Here is a 17844-nt window from a genome sequence, read left to right as displayed (position 1 = left end):
TGGCAGAGGCACCAGCTCTGAAAGGGCGTTTTAATTTTTGATACCAAGGAGCTGAAAGTAATGCCAGGGTGATTACAATTACTGTAGCACTTATCACTATTCCACATCCCTTTTTCTGCTGTGAGTACAGCTGTATGGGATAGGGAGCTATCTCTCTTCCTTCTGTGGTGCAAGCCCATGCCATGAGAGCTTTCTTTCAGTGTGTTGATACGTGAAGGTACACCTTTCCAGTTGATGGTGTCCTCTCCCGCTGATGAATTCAATCACCAGGCCAAGAGGAAAATTAGTCAAGGCAAGTTACAAGATTTTGTGCATGGTAATGGTGTGAGGTGCCAAGTGCTTTTTCAACTTTTTTATTTTGGTTGATTGTGTTAGCTTGGTGCAGCGGAATGTTTCAGATAGAAGGTTACTTCTCAAGCATCTGCAGCACTTAGCTTGCTGATGCATGGAGACACCATCAAAAGACAAACGAACAGTGGCAACATTTGCCTTGAGAAAATAATGTTCTTGCATTTCACCTAGCACACAGTGTTTGAGGAAGAGTTGTGTGAGTATGTTAAACCTTGGAATGAAGATGTGGTGTCCTCACTCACAGTTCTGTTGTCATGTACTGTAACGTATATGGAAAGTCTTGGCTTAGAGAGTCTGTGTCTCTCTTGTGAGATCGCCAGTTGCTATGGAACCTTTGACACCCCTTAAAGAAGTGAAAACAGCTGTGTGATTTCCATAATTCTTCTCTTTAGGCCCTGCAGAAACTAACTTCTGCTTAAGTGCCATTCAAATTAGTGAGATCTTGAAGGGGTAAGTAAGGAAAAAAACTACATGGGTGTTGTCAAAAAGGACAGTTTTCTTTACCCCAGCAGGCTCAAAGCTGTGGATATCTCTTGTGGGATATACCACATTATTCCATTCACCTTTATATGAATATGTCTACCACATCTAAGATGTTAATTCCTCCAGAACTGACCTTTTGGGATTCCTCAGTGCTGTTCTGATGTTTTGGATGTCCAAGCAGAGAGATAAAGGTGCTGCTTTTGGCCTGCAGAATTGATGTCTCCCCAGCTTCTAAATGTCATGAAACCAGGATCAACTTCTCCTCTGACACAGGGCAGGGTGTAGTTCAGGGTCAGTGTTTTGAACTTTACAAACTGTTTCTCAGACTGATCTACATGGAGGATAGTTTTTAATGGAAGAGTTCTGAGTCATAGGGTTTGCATACTCTAACAACAGCATAAGATTGCACAAATAATGATAAAAAGTTTCAGTGAGAGGCTAGAAAACATTTGATGGCAGTGGGTACAGTGATGCTAAGGTTGTAAAACCCTGTGTGGCACTGAAGATGGTTTATTGTAAGGGGAACAAAGTCTCAGTTGCTGCATGTGGTTTGACATCAATTCTGCACACGCGGGTTACCAGCAAGGGAAGATCACAGAAATAACAATAAATGGAGAATGAATAACTAATGAGCCTTTCTGTCAAGCACAGTAAGGAATTAAAGGAGAGTTTCATTCAAAGCATGATCCTCAGAGAGGAGTCAGACCTTGCTTACACTCAGGAGGTTTTGCTGGCAAACCTGTGCATGCTTATCCTCCTCAGAGGAAACACATAGCTGTTACCTACACTGGGACTTCTGCTGGGCAGCTTGTACTGACTGGATTTATTTTTTACATGTACAGGCTTTATTAAACCAGTCTCCAATAGAAGTGCATTTTCTTTTCTAACACGTATGGCTGTTAACTTTTTGATCAAAGTTTTTGATCTTTGTTTCTTTGCCAGAATCACAGCTGGGCAATGTCTGCTGTAACCAAATTAGGGCAGCTTGCTAAGGTGTGAGCCCACAGGAGGTATTCTTTTATGGTAGAAGCCACCACTGTGCTCACTGGAAGATATTCCAGTTTAAGCTGGGTAGACAAGACACTTGGCTTTTTCAGGCTCAGTTGGTGAAGGCTCACAGATCCTAGATTAACTTTAATCACAGGGAGAATTGCGTATTTAACTTCTGGATGCAGACAAGGCCTTGAGCAGCCCAGCTGTCTGCTGTTTCAGAATTTAGGGAGCAAGAGAGAATAGCCGGGGAGGAAACATGTGAGTGTGTGTGGGATGAGATGAGGATTAATGCATCATTGAGCATTGGCAAATAAACTGAATCACTGAATCTTTAATGTAGATTAATGTCAGATTTCATTAGTCTTTGTTCTTTGCAGGGGCTGGCATGCTCGAGTGGATTCATAAAGGTGCAAATATTTTATGTATTTCTCTGTAGGTTTTCCTCATCTATATACAGTCACACCAGAAGTTGTATCTATCATGATTTGATAAGTGTAGTGAACATTATTGTTTTGGTTGAGGCTCCTTTGGTCATTTATATTCTGCTGCTCCTTCCAGCTCTAAGGCAGATAATCACCTATGTCTGTTGTTGCACCTGAGGAAGAGACAAGCCTAAGTTGGCAGTAAATGTAGCAGATGTGGTGGTTACTGTACCTCTCCTTTCCCTGTCCTGTGTGGGCATCTAGAGTTTCCCTTGAAGCTCTTGTAATTGCTCATTACAATGGGAATTTGTGTGCATTCCATCCACTTCCATCCAGTTAACAGTAAAATCAGTTTGCCAGCATAAGTACTGCATGTCAGAGTGGGTTGGTGTACTTCAAAGTTGGTGCTTCTGAAACTGGTCACACTGCAGTGGGAGAATATGGGATGATGCAGCCTTTTCTATCACAGCAAAAGTAAAGCCTTGTTGGATGCATCTGAATCTAATCAGACTTGATTTTCAAAGCTGACAAACTGCTGGCGCATGATCCACAGCACAAGTCTAATCTGGACTCATTGTGAGTCAGCATCATGCCCCAGAAATGTTAAAACTTCTGGTACATGCAGCTAAACCATTAAAAATTAGCAAGAATGCAGAATGTGCCCCCACACCTCGGGACCAGTGGCTGCTTTTTTTTGGTATTCTGGTAACTCCAGGTATCCTGCTTCTGGGAAAGGTTAAGGCTGGTGCGGATGTTTTAGACACATTTCAGAACTTCAGCTTTCCTTTTCCTCTTCCCTTCCCCTTCCCGGAACTTCCCATTCTTGGCAAACCAGTGTTCTCACTTTCAGAACCTTATCTTTTTTGTTCTTTCCTTATACCAGTTTAGAGCAAAAATAACTTGTGAGAAATTTTGACTTGCTTTCTAGTGTGGGATTTACATTTACCATCTCTAAAGTATTTAATATTGCTGATGTAGTAAACTGCTTTTTAAAGATTTCTTAGAAGTACCAAAGATTTCTTAGAAGTATCAAACTTGGGAAAATTCTCTTACTAAATCCAGAAGAGTGTGGCTGTGACAGGACAGCTAGGAGGTTGAAGAATAGCCACTTGCTAATATTAAAAGATGTCTCTTTTCAACTTCTTCCACCTGCTTCTGCTTTCTAGCGCAGTTTTTCCTCCAAAAAGCCTGTCTCTCTTATAGAAATTGCAGTCTTACTCTCCAGAAGTCAGTGCAGAATGTGTGCATGTGTGTGTAAATATATACACATTGTGCAAGTCACCCAAGACAGTCCCAATTTTATGTGTAAGCCGTGAATTATATACTGTATTCATAATGTACCCTTCACACTACAGATTTATGCTAAAAGTATCCTAATGTTTCTGACAGCTCATGTGTGACATGAATGCAATCCATATTTCTTGGAGGAGCTAATCTAAGTGGTTTATTTTCCAATACTGCTGATAGGGCTATATCTCTAGGTGTCACTGCAGTTGAGATTCTGATGGTAACATATTGTTTATGGGTCACTGCCTTTGTCTAAAAGAATAGGTTGGAACAGAATAGCAAAGGTTAATTAAGTTTGTCTATCAAGGAGGGACAGATATAGATGTGTCTTGTATTTTCTGTGCTAGAATCAAAGTAAGTCAAGGCAGGGTATCATAGACTCATTTTTTCTTTTTTCTGAAAAACATGCTTAGCTGGTTTTAGGAGTGAAGCACCTTGGGCAGTATGAGTGCAAGAGAAGTGCAAGAGAAGTGAGTGGTCAGCATAAGAGCAGTAACATTGCAAGATGGGAGAGAAGCAGCAAACCTGGTTTATAACTGCAGAAGCTGAGGCAGGGAAGTGTCAAATAACTTGTCACAGTCACACAGCTCACAAATGACAGAGGGGAGGTTACTGATGCCTGAATTTCCATTTAATTGCCCAGTGGCTGCCTTCTTGCCCATGCCAAAAACCAACCTGTGAATTCTGTTGTTTGCAAGCAATGACACAAATGCAGTTTTATGCCCACTAAAATTGACTTTAAAATCAAGGCAGAAGCAGGAGGCTATGTTAAACTTTAAAAGGTTCTCTGGTGTTTCCATAATTACTGAGTTTGGTATGTTCGTTGCTGAGTCATGGATGAAATAAAAGGATGGAAATCCTGGGTAAAGTGACTTGGCCAAGATCATATGGCACACCATTGGCAGAGCTGAAGGATTGCACTTTGATCTCCTCTGTTGCTTATAAATTTTTGCAGCCCTTGTCACCCAGGAATAGCATTCATGACCTCCTCCTGTTTGTGTTTCTTGGAAACAAGCCCTATAGTTGGGATCAGCTGGGAAGTGTGAAGATAACACTGGCAGGCTCACAAAGAGATTGTGCCTGGCAGCTTCTGCAAATAAAAGAAGTACACAGGTGATGTTTTGGCTAAACAAATATCTGGGAAGGACAGGATCATTTTCTAATCTCTGAGGCTAGAGAGGTGAGTCACCACTTGGTGCCTGCTTTGACACCTTCCTGTTTCTGGTTTGGCCACTTTATCTCCTCGGCTCTTTTGCTACGAAGGAGATATGTGGAGGTTATGCTGCCAGCTCGGGAGGGGGTGCTGGGCTTTATGTGCTCTTCCACCAGCGGTTAAGAAAGGCTTTTTACAGGAATGGTCTGATGCAAAAACATTTTCCTCATGTGTTCCCTAGATTTTGCTATGTATCCTGTCACTTGGACATAGCTGGAGGGCTGCACTGACAATTTTGCTCAGTGATTAACAAGTCCTGTTTCCAGCTTATCTGTGCAAGGGCAAACAGTAGCTGCCTCTCAGTTCCTCACAATGGCTTTTCAAGGCACAGGGAAAGAATTTCCTATGCACTCGTGGCCTTCCAATCAGGCCATATTTATTTGTTCCTGAATTTTAAGCATCTCACCATTGCTTGCAGTACATCTTTTAAAACATTACTGAGTGTATGCTGTGTTGTACAATTTAGGGGAACCTGTAAATGTTGCATAGGCCAGCTGCTGCTCTGATGATATGTGTCTCCCACTAAAGTCTATACTTGGTGAATCCTGCAGCTGGAGCAGGGCACAAGCACTGTGTGGCTGGAAGGGAAGCAACTTAGGAATTCAGGATGCCCTCTGCAAAGACTAATGCATGCCTTTCCCTTCCACAGCTCTTGCTCACCTAACATATGTCTTGTTCTTTTGGCATGTAGCCTGCAGTGATACAAACCAGAGTGGTTTGTGTACTGTCCCAGCTCATGCCTGTCTCAGCTTTGGTGGAAGGGTGGAAGGGGCGAGGGAGGCAGAAGACACCAGAAGGCCAAGCATTCTCCTCCTGTGGTCCATGCATGACCCCAGCATCCCCCCTAGACAGACCTAGCACAGAGTCCCAAACCTGATACCTTACTGTAGCGTTTGGAAAGCCGAACTGCCCCAGGCTGAAAATAATCTGAATATTCGAGCTTCCCCAAGGCTGTATTGATCTCCCTTTTTGGCACTCATAAACCTGCAAGGATTCCACAGAGCTGCAGGAGTTAATACTGACCAAATGTCCTTATCATGAGGTAGTGGTCTCCCAAGTCCCCTTTTTAATGCAGCACTAAGGTCAAGAATTTTTACAACTGGTTGGTTTTTTTATTGTTACTGTAAAATAGGATTGCTAAGCACTATAAAAAGGAAACCTTATGGTTCAGATTTACTGTGGTGTAGATTCTAGATAGTTTAATAAAAGAAAACCAAAAGCTTTTGGATTTTCTTCAGTGGTTAATACATGGCATATTCTTTGCAGAGCCAAGCCTCTGGGTGTCGGTCGAACTGTGGTTCGTAGACTTGGTGAGGGTAATAAGATTATAAAACATGTCTCTTGCTAGCCAGCTACACACACTAATAATAATAGTAGTAATAATTCATTGCATCTAGGGATTTTAGCTGAGTTGTTTTTTTAAGAAATGGAGAAAACCCCTAAAAAAGGCGTTTAAAGGAGGTGGATCCCCCACCTTAGGGGGGGGAGATGTGCGCATGATCTAGTTCGTGTCAGGGAGTGATCCCTCCATTTTGATACAGCTGAAATAATCTGTCTCCTGCAGGCAGCCTTTTCTTGTTTGTACTTGTGCACACATGGCTTTGCACAAGGCAGAAGTAGAGATGTGAGGTCTGGAGATGCTGCCCTGCCCCACCAAGGGAAGGAAAACTACATGCAACACACAGACAGAGAACAACTGGCTAACTTTTTTTTCCCCTGGCACTTCCAGAGCTGTTGAGCTTTGCAGATGTGCAGATTCAAAATGCCCTTTGGACTGTGCTTTTGGGCGATGTTTTGTTGAGGGAGTCTTGTTTCCAAAATGGAGAGTGCCCTTTGGCAGAAGAGGAGAAGCAATGTCAGTAACTGAGTTCAGACATCCTCAGGATGACTCATTAAATTTTTGAAAAGCAATTTACTATCTACTGTGGATGAAACTTCAGTGTGTGTTGAGCTTTTTCTGCATGTGGAAGTAGAAAAACAAAAATTTTAAGTATTGCTTTAATTTATAGGAGAAAAACTCTTAACTTTTCACAGGCTAAAAGCAAGTCCCTCACTACATGTGCAAGTATATGCAAGGATGCTGCTGTCAGAAATCAGACAGAAGTGCACTTGCTTCCTGTAAACAGCCACCATTCTCTCTCTGTGCACTTCTCACTGAAAACATTCCTCAGAGAGAACCAACAGGATTTTATGTGCTTGGGCCACATTATTTGCAGCTAGGCACATGAATATAGAATTCTTACAGGGAATTCCCCTTGGAAAACGAGGGGTGGCTGCATTGTGGAGTGGTTCTGAGAGGTGCTGTGGCTCCTGCTGCCAGGAGCGAACCCTGCAGGTGTCCTGGCATGGGGCAGCAGTCTGGGACAGCCCGGCCTCCCCTGCTCCCTGGCTCGGAGCTTCGCAGGCTGGGAAGGGCTGAGGGGCAGCGCTCCAGGGACCACAGTGGAGCAGGCAGACCTGAGGTGGGACCTGGCTGAAAAGGCTGCCTGACCTGTCTGCTAGCAGACAGTGTGTAATGGCATAGCTGGATGTGCATTATTGTTGGCACTGCTGCTGTCATAACCGGTACAAAACTCTGACAGTTTGTCTCTGCCCAGAAGCTTTCCGCCTTTCAGTCATTCACTTCCCAGCATACTTAGAGAAACCAGCTAGTCTTATCTTTCCTGTTGAGAATGTTAATCTTGTTTTGGCTGCATTTTTGGAGCATGGAGGCCATGTTGCATTGTAAGGCTTTGTAACAAATAATAGGAAGTTGTTATTTCTTTCATAAAACACAAATTTAAGAAAGCATTACCACTCCTCTGAGGAGATCAGTTTGGATGGTATCAGGGCACTGGAGTAGAAAAAACTTTGATTTCTGAGAGTTGCCACTTTGCTGCAATCTGTGGAAGGGAAAAGGGATGTCTGATTGATGCTGTGCTGACATGGCAGACCTGCTGGCTGGTGTCCAGTTGTGGCTTCACAACCAACTTCTTGTATAGTCTAAACACAACTTGCTTTTTTTCAGTAACTCAAGAAAATATTTTTCCCATCTTACTGTAAGATGGGTATTGTAAGAAAAACAGTGTGCTTGTGTTTGGGTGTGTCACTGCTCAACGCCATGGAGCAGATCCTGTGAGAGTCGGTCCATAGGACTGTCCTCCTTAGCCACCCAGTAGGTCCCTGGCAGAGCAGTTGCCAGCAGTCTGAGATGGGTTAGTCTTTAGGGATGTGTAGAAGCTGGATGGACACTTCACCTCTCACACTGGCCAGGTGTACACACCTGAATGTGCCATAAGCTGGGGACTTGGCAGGAAGCTGCTTGCAGTGAAGGGTACGTGCTTGTGTGCCAGATGCATCTCCATCTGCAGTAAGGTAAAACAGCCATAGGTCTGCTGCTGCTGCTGCTGGGTCACATCTCACACCACACCACCTGTAGCTGGTCAGTGTGGGCAGACTGTGAAGCTACCAAATCAAAACCCCAAGGCTAGCATGTCAGCATGTTACTTCCCATGCACCCACTGTGACCTCCTTCAAAGTCATGGAGGGGTGGGGGCGAGGGGATAGCAGGGAGCACCCATGGCACTGGGGCTTGGCTTTCACAGGCTACTGTTGCATTTCTCTCTCCTGACAGGTGAAGGGCATGGAGAGACACCACACCGTCAGCTCCCAGTACCGCATGTGTTCCTACTACCCACCTGCTTCCTACCTGGGACAGGGGGTTGGCGCTCCCATGTGCCTCCCCCAAATCCTGACCTCTGAGGACATCCCCTCCTCCTCAGAGTCAAAAGCCAGAGGTAAGTGCACCCACTGGGCATGTGTCACCACCTTGCCTTGGACCTACACCCAGGAGGTGTGGGTTGCTGCTGGCAAGGAAGCTAAGCATGATCAAGCAGCTGTTTTAAGGATAGTGGCTGGTTTCTGGAAGGCTTGTAGTGATGGTGTACACTCACGTAGTCTTGCACTTTAGAGGCTTCATGATTCAGGAGTCAAATCAGTTGTATCTTCTGCATTTAGGTATGTCTCTTAAAGTTGTACAGCACTTGAGGTGCTGTCTTTGGTGCTTACCACCTAGCTCCCTCACAGAAGTAAATAACAATTTGTGCTCCAACCTCAGAATTACCTTTCTTCTCAGAAATGCTGTCATTTTTTTCACTGGCCTCCCACTGAGCCTTTGTCATCCTTTCTGAACCACATGTGGGAACTACTGCGTCCCAACCATATAATGAAGCGCCTTGTAGACTTGTTTCTGTTTTTTTTTTTCAAACTCATCATACCATGTTACTTAATTTAAAACTATTGCAGATAAGTCTTTTTTTCCATATTGTGTTTCAGGCTCTCCTAAGGATTACTGTAATCCACAGTAATTTCCAGCGCTGGTGAATTTACCCTGTGGTTTTGACAGTGTTTCTTGCACTTCCTTGTTCCCTTACTCCCATAGCAGACAGTGCTAGCACAGGTGTTAACATGGCTCTGCTGGAGTAATCCAGTTCCACTGAGCTGCCTCTCCATCACTGAATCAGGTCAGTAACTGATGCTGGAGAAATAAGAGAAACAGAGAACAAAATCTTGACACTCTCCAGCATTCAAAGGTATCCCGAGCCAGGACAAAAAGCTTTTCACGCATTTTGTTTCTCTGTACCAATCAGTCAACTTGGCAGTTCCATGTTATATGCTCTGTGCGAAGTATTTTTTTTGATTCACTTTACACCTGCCAAGTTTTGTTTTGTTCATTTTTTTTATTTCACTGAGTCACAGCACTGATAACAGCATCCATCCTCATTTCCTTCTCTTTCCTTCTACATTGAAATTAGTCTTCTCTTTCTGTCTGGTACATCTGGAAGGATGTATGTTGTGTAAGTTCCATCATTGTCGTTAGTCATGGTCTTTCTGTGGCTGAAGTCCTGGTGTCTCTTTCAGTTGTGTCATGTGGTTGTGTCATGAGAGGACCTTAGGGATCCAAGTGATGTTTTGGAAGGTGAAGTGTGTATAAAGTCATACTTGTGGCTTGTGTAAGTCAGCACTGAGCCCTTGTATTCACTAACAGCAGAATAATTTCTGTTGAGGAGGCGGCTGTTCTGTCATTGTGGCTGTTTCTCAAAGTCTTCCAACTAACTGTGGCATGTTAGATAGATGAAGAAACAACATACGGTGTGATGAAACCTTAGACTTTTCCTCCTTCTCCAGCAGTTTTAAATGGCTTAGAGAAATCAGTGATCCTTGGTTCATTTTCCTTCTCTTTTCTTCAACTTTATTTTATTCCCTCTTTTCTAACCACCAGTGAACAGTGACGTCTTCCTTTCTGCCCATTGGTTGGAGAAGCAGTTGGTTTTATGCTCAACTGCGGTTGACACTTTTTCTTGCATCCATCACTACTAACTCACTAAGAGGTCTTAGCAGCCAAGTGTTTTTAAAAATAGACAAAAGACCTTATACCCTTTGTTCCCAAATGCACTTCAGTAATTTTTCATCACTCTAGAAAAAAATTATACGTAATGTTCCACTGATTTTTAAACTGCATAAATACTGTATTTTCAATAATCCCTGACTGCTTCTCCAGACACTATTCCACACACAGATATTGTTCCCTAAGTTACACCATCAATCAGAAACCGACAAGCAGTGAGATGTAATTTACTGAGATCAAACAGCATTTTCCAGACTCTGAAGAAGTGTTTTTCCATAGCAGGGAGCTAGTGGGTGAAAGAGGCACCAATGTTTTTGGAAGGAATTTGAACCCATGAGCAGGATCATAGCCAAACAGGCTTCTTAGAAGCATCTTCTTTTTTCTTAGGCATGTTCTTGGAGGAGATGTTTTTACTTTTTCTGTCTACAGACAAAAGAATATCCATAGGAAATATATGATTTACTCTTCCATGACATTTTTCTTCTGGTGCTTTTCACAGACCTGAGAGGGTTAGAGGTTTGTTGCCTCTTTATTTTCACCTGTATGAGTGCTGGGTGGATTGTGTGTGTTAAAGAGGATGGGTCATTTCCCCAAAGTATTGACCTGCACTTGTTGTAGTTGCTGTCTCCTACAAAAGATACATTCTTAAGTATTTCTCTGTTGATCATTGGGCTGAGCTTTCTGTCCTGTCCTTTCAATACCTGACTCCTTTGTTATGAAGCCCAAGTGACATGGTTCTGCAGGGTTAGTGATTGGTACTTGCTGAAAACAACTCTAGTGCGTTTTTAAAAAAGCAAATCATACTTCATTCATTTCTTTTATATGTTTGAAGTAGTAATCATGCTCACTCAGAGTCTTCCTTTCTTTTTAAAAATATGTATTGATGGATTTTAGATCTGGAAGGGAATATTAGGATAATCTAATTTTATTTGTTATATAATGTAGACTGTAAAACTTCACCTAAACTCTTGCAGCAAACCTGTGATTATATTTTTAAGACCTCTGTGAAGATTTATGTGAAGCCAGAAATTTTGCAGGAAGGTAACAGTGTGCTTAGAAGAGCTGCAGGTCAAAATAAAAAACGGAGGATTTAGCCACATTTTCAAAACATCCGAAGTGTGCATCATTAGCAAAAATGGTTGTTAATTCGCAGGCACAAATCCGCAGTGGTCTTACTACACACACATGCAGTCTGTTACCTGCACTTCAGCTGCACCTTCAGCATTATAGAGGCTTTGACAGTTCATGTGTTGTTGTGGTGTTTGAGTGAGACCATTAACTAATTTTGTTCTGGTAAGTTAACTGCCTGCTTAGACCAGTTACAGTAAAAGAGATGAGAAATGAACTAGCTACGCTTTCTTTCTTTCTTTGAATGAAGTGAAGATCTCTGGAAGCTTCTAGCACTTGTACAGGACCATCATGGCTGCTACCGTGTCTTGCATACGGGCTGATGTCTTCTGAGTGGCAAAATACCATCAAGTTATCCTCCTTGCAGTCTGAAGTGTTTCCAAGTAACATGTTTTGCTTCCAGCTAAGCACAGCTGCTGCCATTTCAGCAGACACTGGGAAAAAAGGGGAGAAGAAGTTGATAAACCAGTGACAAACAGCAAAAGGATGATTTTAGAGGGCTTCCTTAGGTCAACAAGTTTTAAGTTTTAGGCAATAATTTCTAGGTGGGAGGGGGATTTCATACTTATTACTGCAAAATACTTCCTTCTTTTTTCTACAAAAGCAGTGGGAGGAAAATACGTATGAGAAGGTTGTCAAATGTTGTGCATGTACATAGAAAAGCATAGTTTTGGAAGACAAGTTGAGAAGTGGGGAAGTGAGAGTGGGACACAACAAGATATTTAATCTCCAAAACTCAAATACTTTGTTCCCATTGATTCCTGTAGATCAGCTGCATGCTTTTTGTTTGTTTGTTTTGGTTGGGGTTTTTTTGGGGGGGTGTTGTTTGTTTTTTTAATAAGGCTCTTTAGGTTTGGCACACTACCCAGAATAGTCTAACTCCTTCCACTGATTTTCAGTAAGCCTCTCCAGCATCTATTAAATAACCTGTGCAAAACCTTGGAAGCACATGCAAGGCATGTGCCTCACTCTGGGTCCTGTTTACACTGCATGAAAGTGCAGCATTTACTTATCTGTATGAAAGTGTTTACCAGGTTTGGGAAAGTGGCAGAAAAAATTAACATTTAAATAGAAAGATGCAAAGGATAAACATCCCTGTATCTGCAGACACTACAGATTTTAAAGCAGTTACCTGGTCTTAAAGTTGGCATGGAATGAAACTTCCTCTATGTCATCATTGTGTGAAATGTTGAGATAATTACACCATAATTATGGTGTAATTATTTATGGATTTAAAATTTTGTTCCAGCTGCTGGACAGTTTTGAATTTTTTATTTTCATGTCCTAAGTGTCATGAGTGTTGGAAATACAAGGAATTAAGTCCTGGAGCAGTGCTGTGTTTGCATCTTAAACATTAAGCAGGAGTCTGAAAGTTCTCCTAAAGGCATATAAGAAAAGACTATTTTGATGCAGAAAACATCAGCAGTTTTGTGTAAATAAGAAAACATAATTTTCTGGAGAAGAACATTTCTGGTAACAGGTTTTCTGTGTCAGCATAACTACTTCCAGCACTGAAACACCTTCTCACAGTCCTTTCTAGAATTCAGATAGCAGGTATGCCCAGTTCTACGGTCGTGGAAATGAAAGCGACACAGACATTTTCGGAATCTGCATTGAGAGACTCAGCCTTCCTTCTGCGCTCGGATGCTGTATCAGCAGCAGTACTGAGCCATGGGAGAAGCTGGGCCAAACTGGAGCAGCTCTGTAAAGAGCCTCTTCCTGTAGTTCTGCAAGAAAGGGCATGTTGGAAGCAATCTCCCCGCTTAAGATAAAAAGTTTCACTTTGTCAAAAGCATTGCTGGAATGCAAGGAATGCTCTGTGCCCCAGAAACATGTTTGAGAGATGCAAAGATTGGATGTTTTCTTCCCAGCTGGGTTTTCATGTACCAAAACTTTTTGCAGCTTCCTATATGTCTTAATTTTGCATGAATATATGTCCTATAAGTGAGTGCCATGATAAACAAGTAACACTTCACAGCCATAGGTGGCACCTGGCTGTAGGTTCAGGAGGGCCAAGAAGTCCTGGTAAGCAAAAGGTCACTGAGACCATTTCCCTGAATGTGAGCTGCTTTCTGCAGGCATTGAAGTTATAAGGATGGAGCTGCAAACAAAGCAGGCTGGTTTGATATGGCTGAGAAATTACCCCAAAGAACAGTAAAAAGCCTTGCCTCTGTCTGCTCTTAATTTGCAGCCAGCTGGGAAGATGCACTGACAAAGCTGTACCAATAAAGGAAGTGGGAAACATCTATACCAAATAGCCCAAATTATCTTTTGTCAGTCAGCTAGCTGCAATCTCTGTGAGTTGAGGAGTAGCTCTTTCAGTCCCAAGTGGTCCAGGTGTTGTCAGGTGTGAGACATTCTTATTCTACTCCTTTTCTGTGCACCTCTTCGGAGAGCACCACCAGAATTCATCTTGAGTTCGGAAGGGTTTCAGCAGCAGAGTGTATGGGGAGGATAAAATTTTGCACCCAGAAATTTATCAGTATTTGGCTTGTTTGTTACGTATGTGTGTCTGTTATGTATCTGTGCATCTTTTGCTTAAAAATTGATCTCTACTCAAGAATATCTGTCCTTAATGATGAAGGAGCAAGCAGTGTTTGCTGAAAACTCAAGACTATCATTTTAGTTTCCCCTATCATTTTACATCAAACTCTTAGCAATAGATTTTGAGATAACACCAAAGAAGCGAAAAGGGGTAAGGATCTAATCTCTAGATCTTCAACAGTTTGTTCAAGTTAGTCACTTGAACTTGGGGCAGCTGTTTATTTTTTTGTGCCTTCTTATTTCTGCTTCTTACAGTCCTCAGTGGCTATGCTGCTTGCATCTTCCCTTTGGCACTGATTACAGTGACAGTGAGCAGATTTTCTATTGTATTTCTGCATGCCTTAATTATGTTGCATGCACATTGCAGTGTTTTATAGATCTCTTTAGGCAGATGACTTTTTAACATGTAATTTTCATTAAAAATTGGAACTTTGGGTGTAGCTGAACACAGTTGTTGAGCATGGCTTTTTTTTATCTTTTAAACTAATGGGGTTGCCAACCCTGATTCATGATGATGGTATTAATCACACTTCATAATTTAAATAATTGTAACAGCAGCTGTCAAAATATATTTGATAATGTAAGACATATTCAGTGTAAGCTCATTTTTCTGCGTATGGAAGTCTTTTTATAAATTACTGGTCTGTATTATAAATGAAGTTGTATTAGTGAAGATTTGAGCAATATTAAAATATGTTTATAATGTCTGATGAGAGTTCCTAGAAATAAAGTAATATGAGCATTTTTTTGCATTCTTCTTTAGTTCAGTCCTGATTAAAAGGCTCATTTTAGAAGTTTCTTCTCTAAATGGAACATTTATATTATGCTCGCTCAGAAGTACACAGAGCAGCTTTGCATTGGATGGCTGCAGAATTACAGGCTTATTTCGTGACTTTTTCTGATTTATGTCAGGGCGACTGACAAACCCTTACTGTTTGATCTGGGAGCAGCCACTGGTCCTGCCTCCAGAGTAGTAGGAAAAAACTGTATTTTTTAAGGCTTTTCACCTGTTTTTATGGAAACATAGGTATTTTTGGACTGAGGCTTTAGCATCCCCTAGCAGGAATTTTAACCTCGCGTGGAAACTGTGTGGGAATGCCTTCATTTTTTCATCATCCTAGCAAGAGAGAATGGGACAGCCTGAACCCTCAGCAGTTGCCAGTGGTACCCTGTCCCCGCACACCTGCAAAACCACATGTGCATGCATAGTTGTCAGAGAAACTGAGTTTTTCTTCATTGGATTTATTTGTCCATTGTTTATTATGTTGTCTGGATCAAAGGATGCAGTGTTTTTGAAATTGAAGCCTGCATCTTGTTAGGAGTTTCAGGCTTTGAGTTGGTAAAACAAGGGTTTGAACAAAGTCCTTCTACTCTGAAGAAACTTAAATGGGTGGTACACTTGGCCCAGGCAGGTGCCAGATCCAAATCAATACATTTATGTGTACTGCCAAAATCTCTACTTCTTCAGTTTCCTTCTATGGAAAGAAGTTTGCAGTGTCCCATCAATCCCAGTAGGAAAGCCTTGCTGAGCGGGCAGCAGAGAGCCAGGAGTGGGAGAGTGGTGCCACCCTGGTAGCGCTGGGTCCTGCACAGCACGTCAGCCTCTCTCTCTGCACCTGCCAGGGTGCTATCCTGGAATACATAATGGCTCTGTTAACTTTCCTTGGACACCTTCCCTCTTCTGCTTCCCATTCTCTTAGCAGAGGAAGGTTTCTCAGTGCCTTCTGCAGTTACAAGCATTTTAGAGCCATATGTTGGGAGACGAGTGGCTTATACCCACTGCACTCTTGGACTTACTTGTGCATGTATGAGCTGCTCTTTATGTCAGATGGTGGATATTACTATAGCTGATGAGACTGTGTGGGATTTTTCTTCATGCTTTAAAGGATGTTGCGTCCTTCATTGAAAAAAAATCAACAAATCAACACTGTCAGTTGAGCTGCTCTCTTTTAGAGCTGGTATGGCATTGATGCTCTAAATTTATTATCTCTTGATACAGAATTTTTCCCACAGCGACAGAAATTGGTAGAAATCAACTATCAGGCTTTTCCTTAAAGTGATAGAACAAATGAAGACACCTTGTCAGGACAGTAGTGATTATCTAGGCATGATCTGTAATTGTGACAGTGATACCCGCTCACCTCTTTGCTTTGCTTTAATGTGCACTTGCATCCTTTTAACTTGTCTGGTTAAGAGAAGAGAGAACTCTGTATTTGGCTATAATTTTTCAGTCTCGGAGAGCCTCTGTAGACCACTTTGCAGTGGATGCCTGTTTTGCAGCTGAGGTGAGAGTCTCCATCTGAGCTAGTTTTTCTGCAGCTTCTTCTGCTTATAAAGTATCCCTGATTGTGAGAGCCTCTAGCAGAAGAAGTGTTTGTTTCTGAGCTCTAAAGGAGAAGGGAAAAGAAAAGGAGTTACTAAGGCTCTGTAGTATAGACTGGCCTTTCCTCTTGCAGGGAGCTGAACTGTGACTCTTGGCAAGTGGCTGTTGCAATCCATAGTGCTGATCCCTGAATGATCTCAGGGGAACAAAGAAGGGTTGCGTCTGTTCCTGTTGCCGTGCTGGCATGCTAAAAGTAGTTTTCTGTCTTTTCCTTTCCCCTGTCACTTCTGACAGAGGAGAATTAGCTTTCCTACAAGCAGTGGGCAAAGTTGCTGGGGAATGTTGCAGCGCTATGTGTAACTGCACAGGATAATAGGGAATCGTCATGTGGGAGAAGGACCAGACAGCCTATAATTAATTCTGCCTGTTTATAAATAAACATATTTATATTGCATGTGTAAATAATACTGATGTACATTCCCTGCACTTGATGCATGTAATCCTGCGGGGCAGGGTTGGGGATAGATACCAAGGCTATTTAACGGGCTTTCTTAATTTGGCAACCGTCAGTGTGCCTGCTCATCAGACGTTTGTAATTCTATGATTCAGTGTAGCCAACGAGTTTATTTCCAGTGTTCCTCACAGGCATAGCTCAGGCCAAGTACAAGTTGAATAACCTTCAGGAAAGCTGTGCTGTCCTTCTGTCGGCCGCTGTCTTTGAAAATTGCCTGCAGAGTTAGTGAGCAGGAACAGTTAAGATTTACAAACAATGATGAAGCTTGTCATGCATCTTTCACCATTCATCATCTGGGTGCCGTGGCTGGGCGGTGAAGTGTTCTTCATAAAAACCAGCTCAGTGTGAAATACACCTCGCAGCAATGTTTACTGCTCTGAAACTCGTCAGCAGCCCTTTATAGTAAATCCAGATTGCGATGTGACATTACAGTATATCATTGCAGAGCGCGCTGGGGTTTACACTAGGAATGAGTGCAGTTCACACCAGATGAGATGTCGAAATTGAGTTATGTAGGAATTTGGCTGTTATATGGGGATAGCTTTTGTTTTCTGAGGACTGAAAGTTAGCTTTATATATATAATATATATAATCTACACATACCTGCACCTGTGTGTGGGTGCCTAGATCAATATACATGGATATATAGATACACATATGCTAAGTGCACATTCTGTATACAAAGACTGGATACGCTCACAGATTTCTCTGACAGGACCCTGTCTTATGTTCATACTGTTTCTTACTAAGTGCTTCAGTATTTTTTTAAAGTGCTGCATTTTACTGTTACCTCTTCAGTGAAGTAGCCATTTCTTTTAAAAAAACTCTTTTTTCAAAGAGTTTTCTGTTTACAGTAGGGATGATGCAGTTGGCTGGCAACCACTGAACAGAGCTGAAGAGGTTTGGGTTTTTGTGGAATTTTTATTTGTGAATGTCTCCTCGAGCTTGGAAGGTGAAGCTTTGAGCAGAAGATTTGGAGAAAACTTAGGCAGAAGCTTTAAAATACAAAAACTACAGAAGTTACTGTACACCTGGTCGTGTGCTGGGATTGGTCACATTCTCCCTGTGACTCACATAAAGCTGTGACTGCTTTATCTTCTGAGGTTGAAACAAAACTGTCATTTTCTGGAATCTTCACTGAAGTCTTTTGGTTTTATTATTGCCTGGCTTTTCAACCAGAAGGGGAGATATATTTGAAAT

At 42.1% G+C, this 17844-nt stretch overlaps 1 protein-coding gene across 1 annotated transcript in view; it reads left to right on the top strand.

Annotated features, from left to right (window-relative positions):
- DMRT1 (doublesex and mab-3 related transcription factor 1) overlaps window positions 1–17844 on the top strand; it is a 57798-nt gene that overhangs the window by 24758 nt on the left and 15196 nt on the right. Inside the window, exon 4 of the mRNA XM_058823950.1 lies at window positions 8363–8525. Coding sequence (XP_058679933.1) covers window positions 8363–8525 — 163 coding nt within the window. The remainder of the gene's footprint in view (window positions 1–8362; window positions 8526–17844) is intronic.

Source organism: Ammospiza caudacuta, chromosome Z, assembly GCF_027887145.1.
Source record: "Ammospiza caudacuta isolate bAmmCau1 chromosome Z, bAmmCau1.pri, whole genome shotgun sequence".
NCBI lineage: Eukaryota > Metazoa > Chordata > Aves > Passeriformes > Passerellidae > Ammospiza > Ammospiza caudacuta.
Note: the sequence above shows the minus strand (reverse complement) of the source record. Positions and strands in the feature narration are given on the sequence as shown.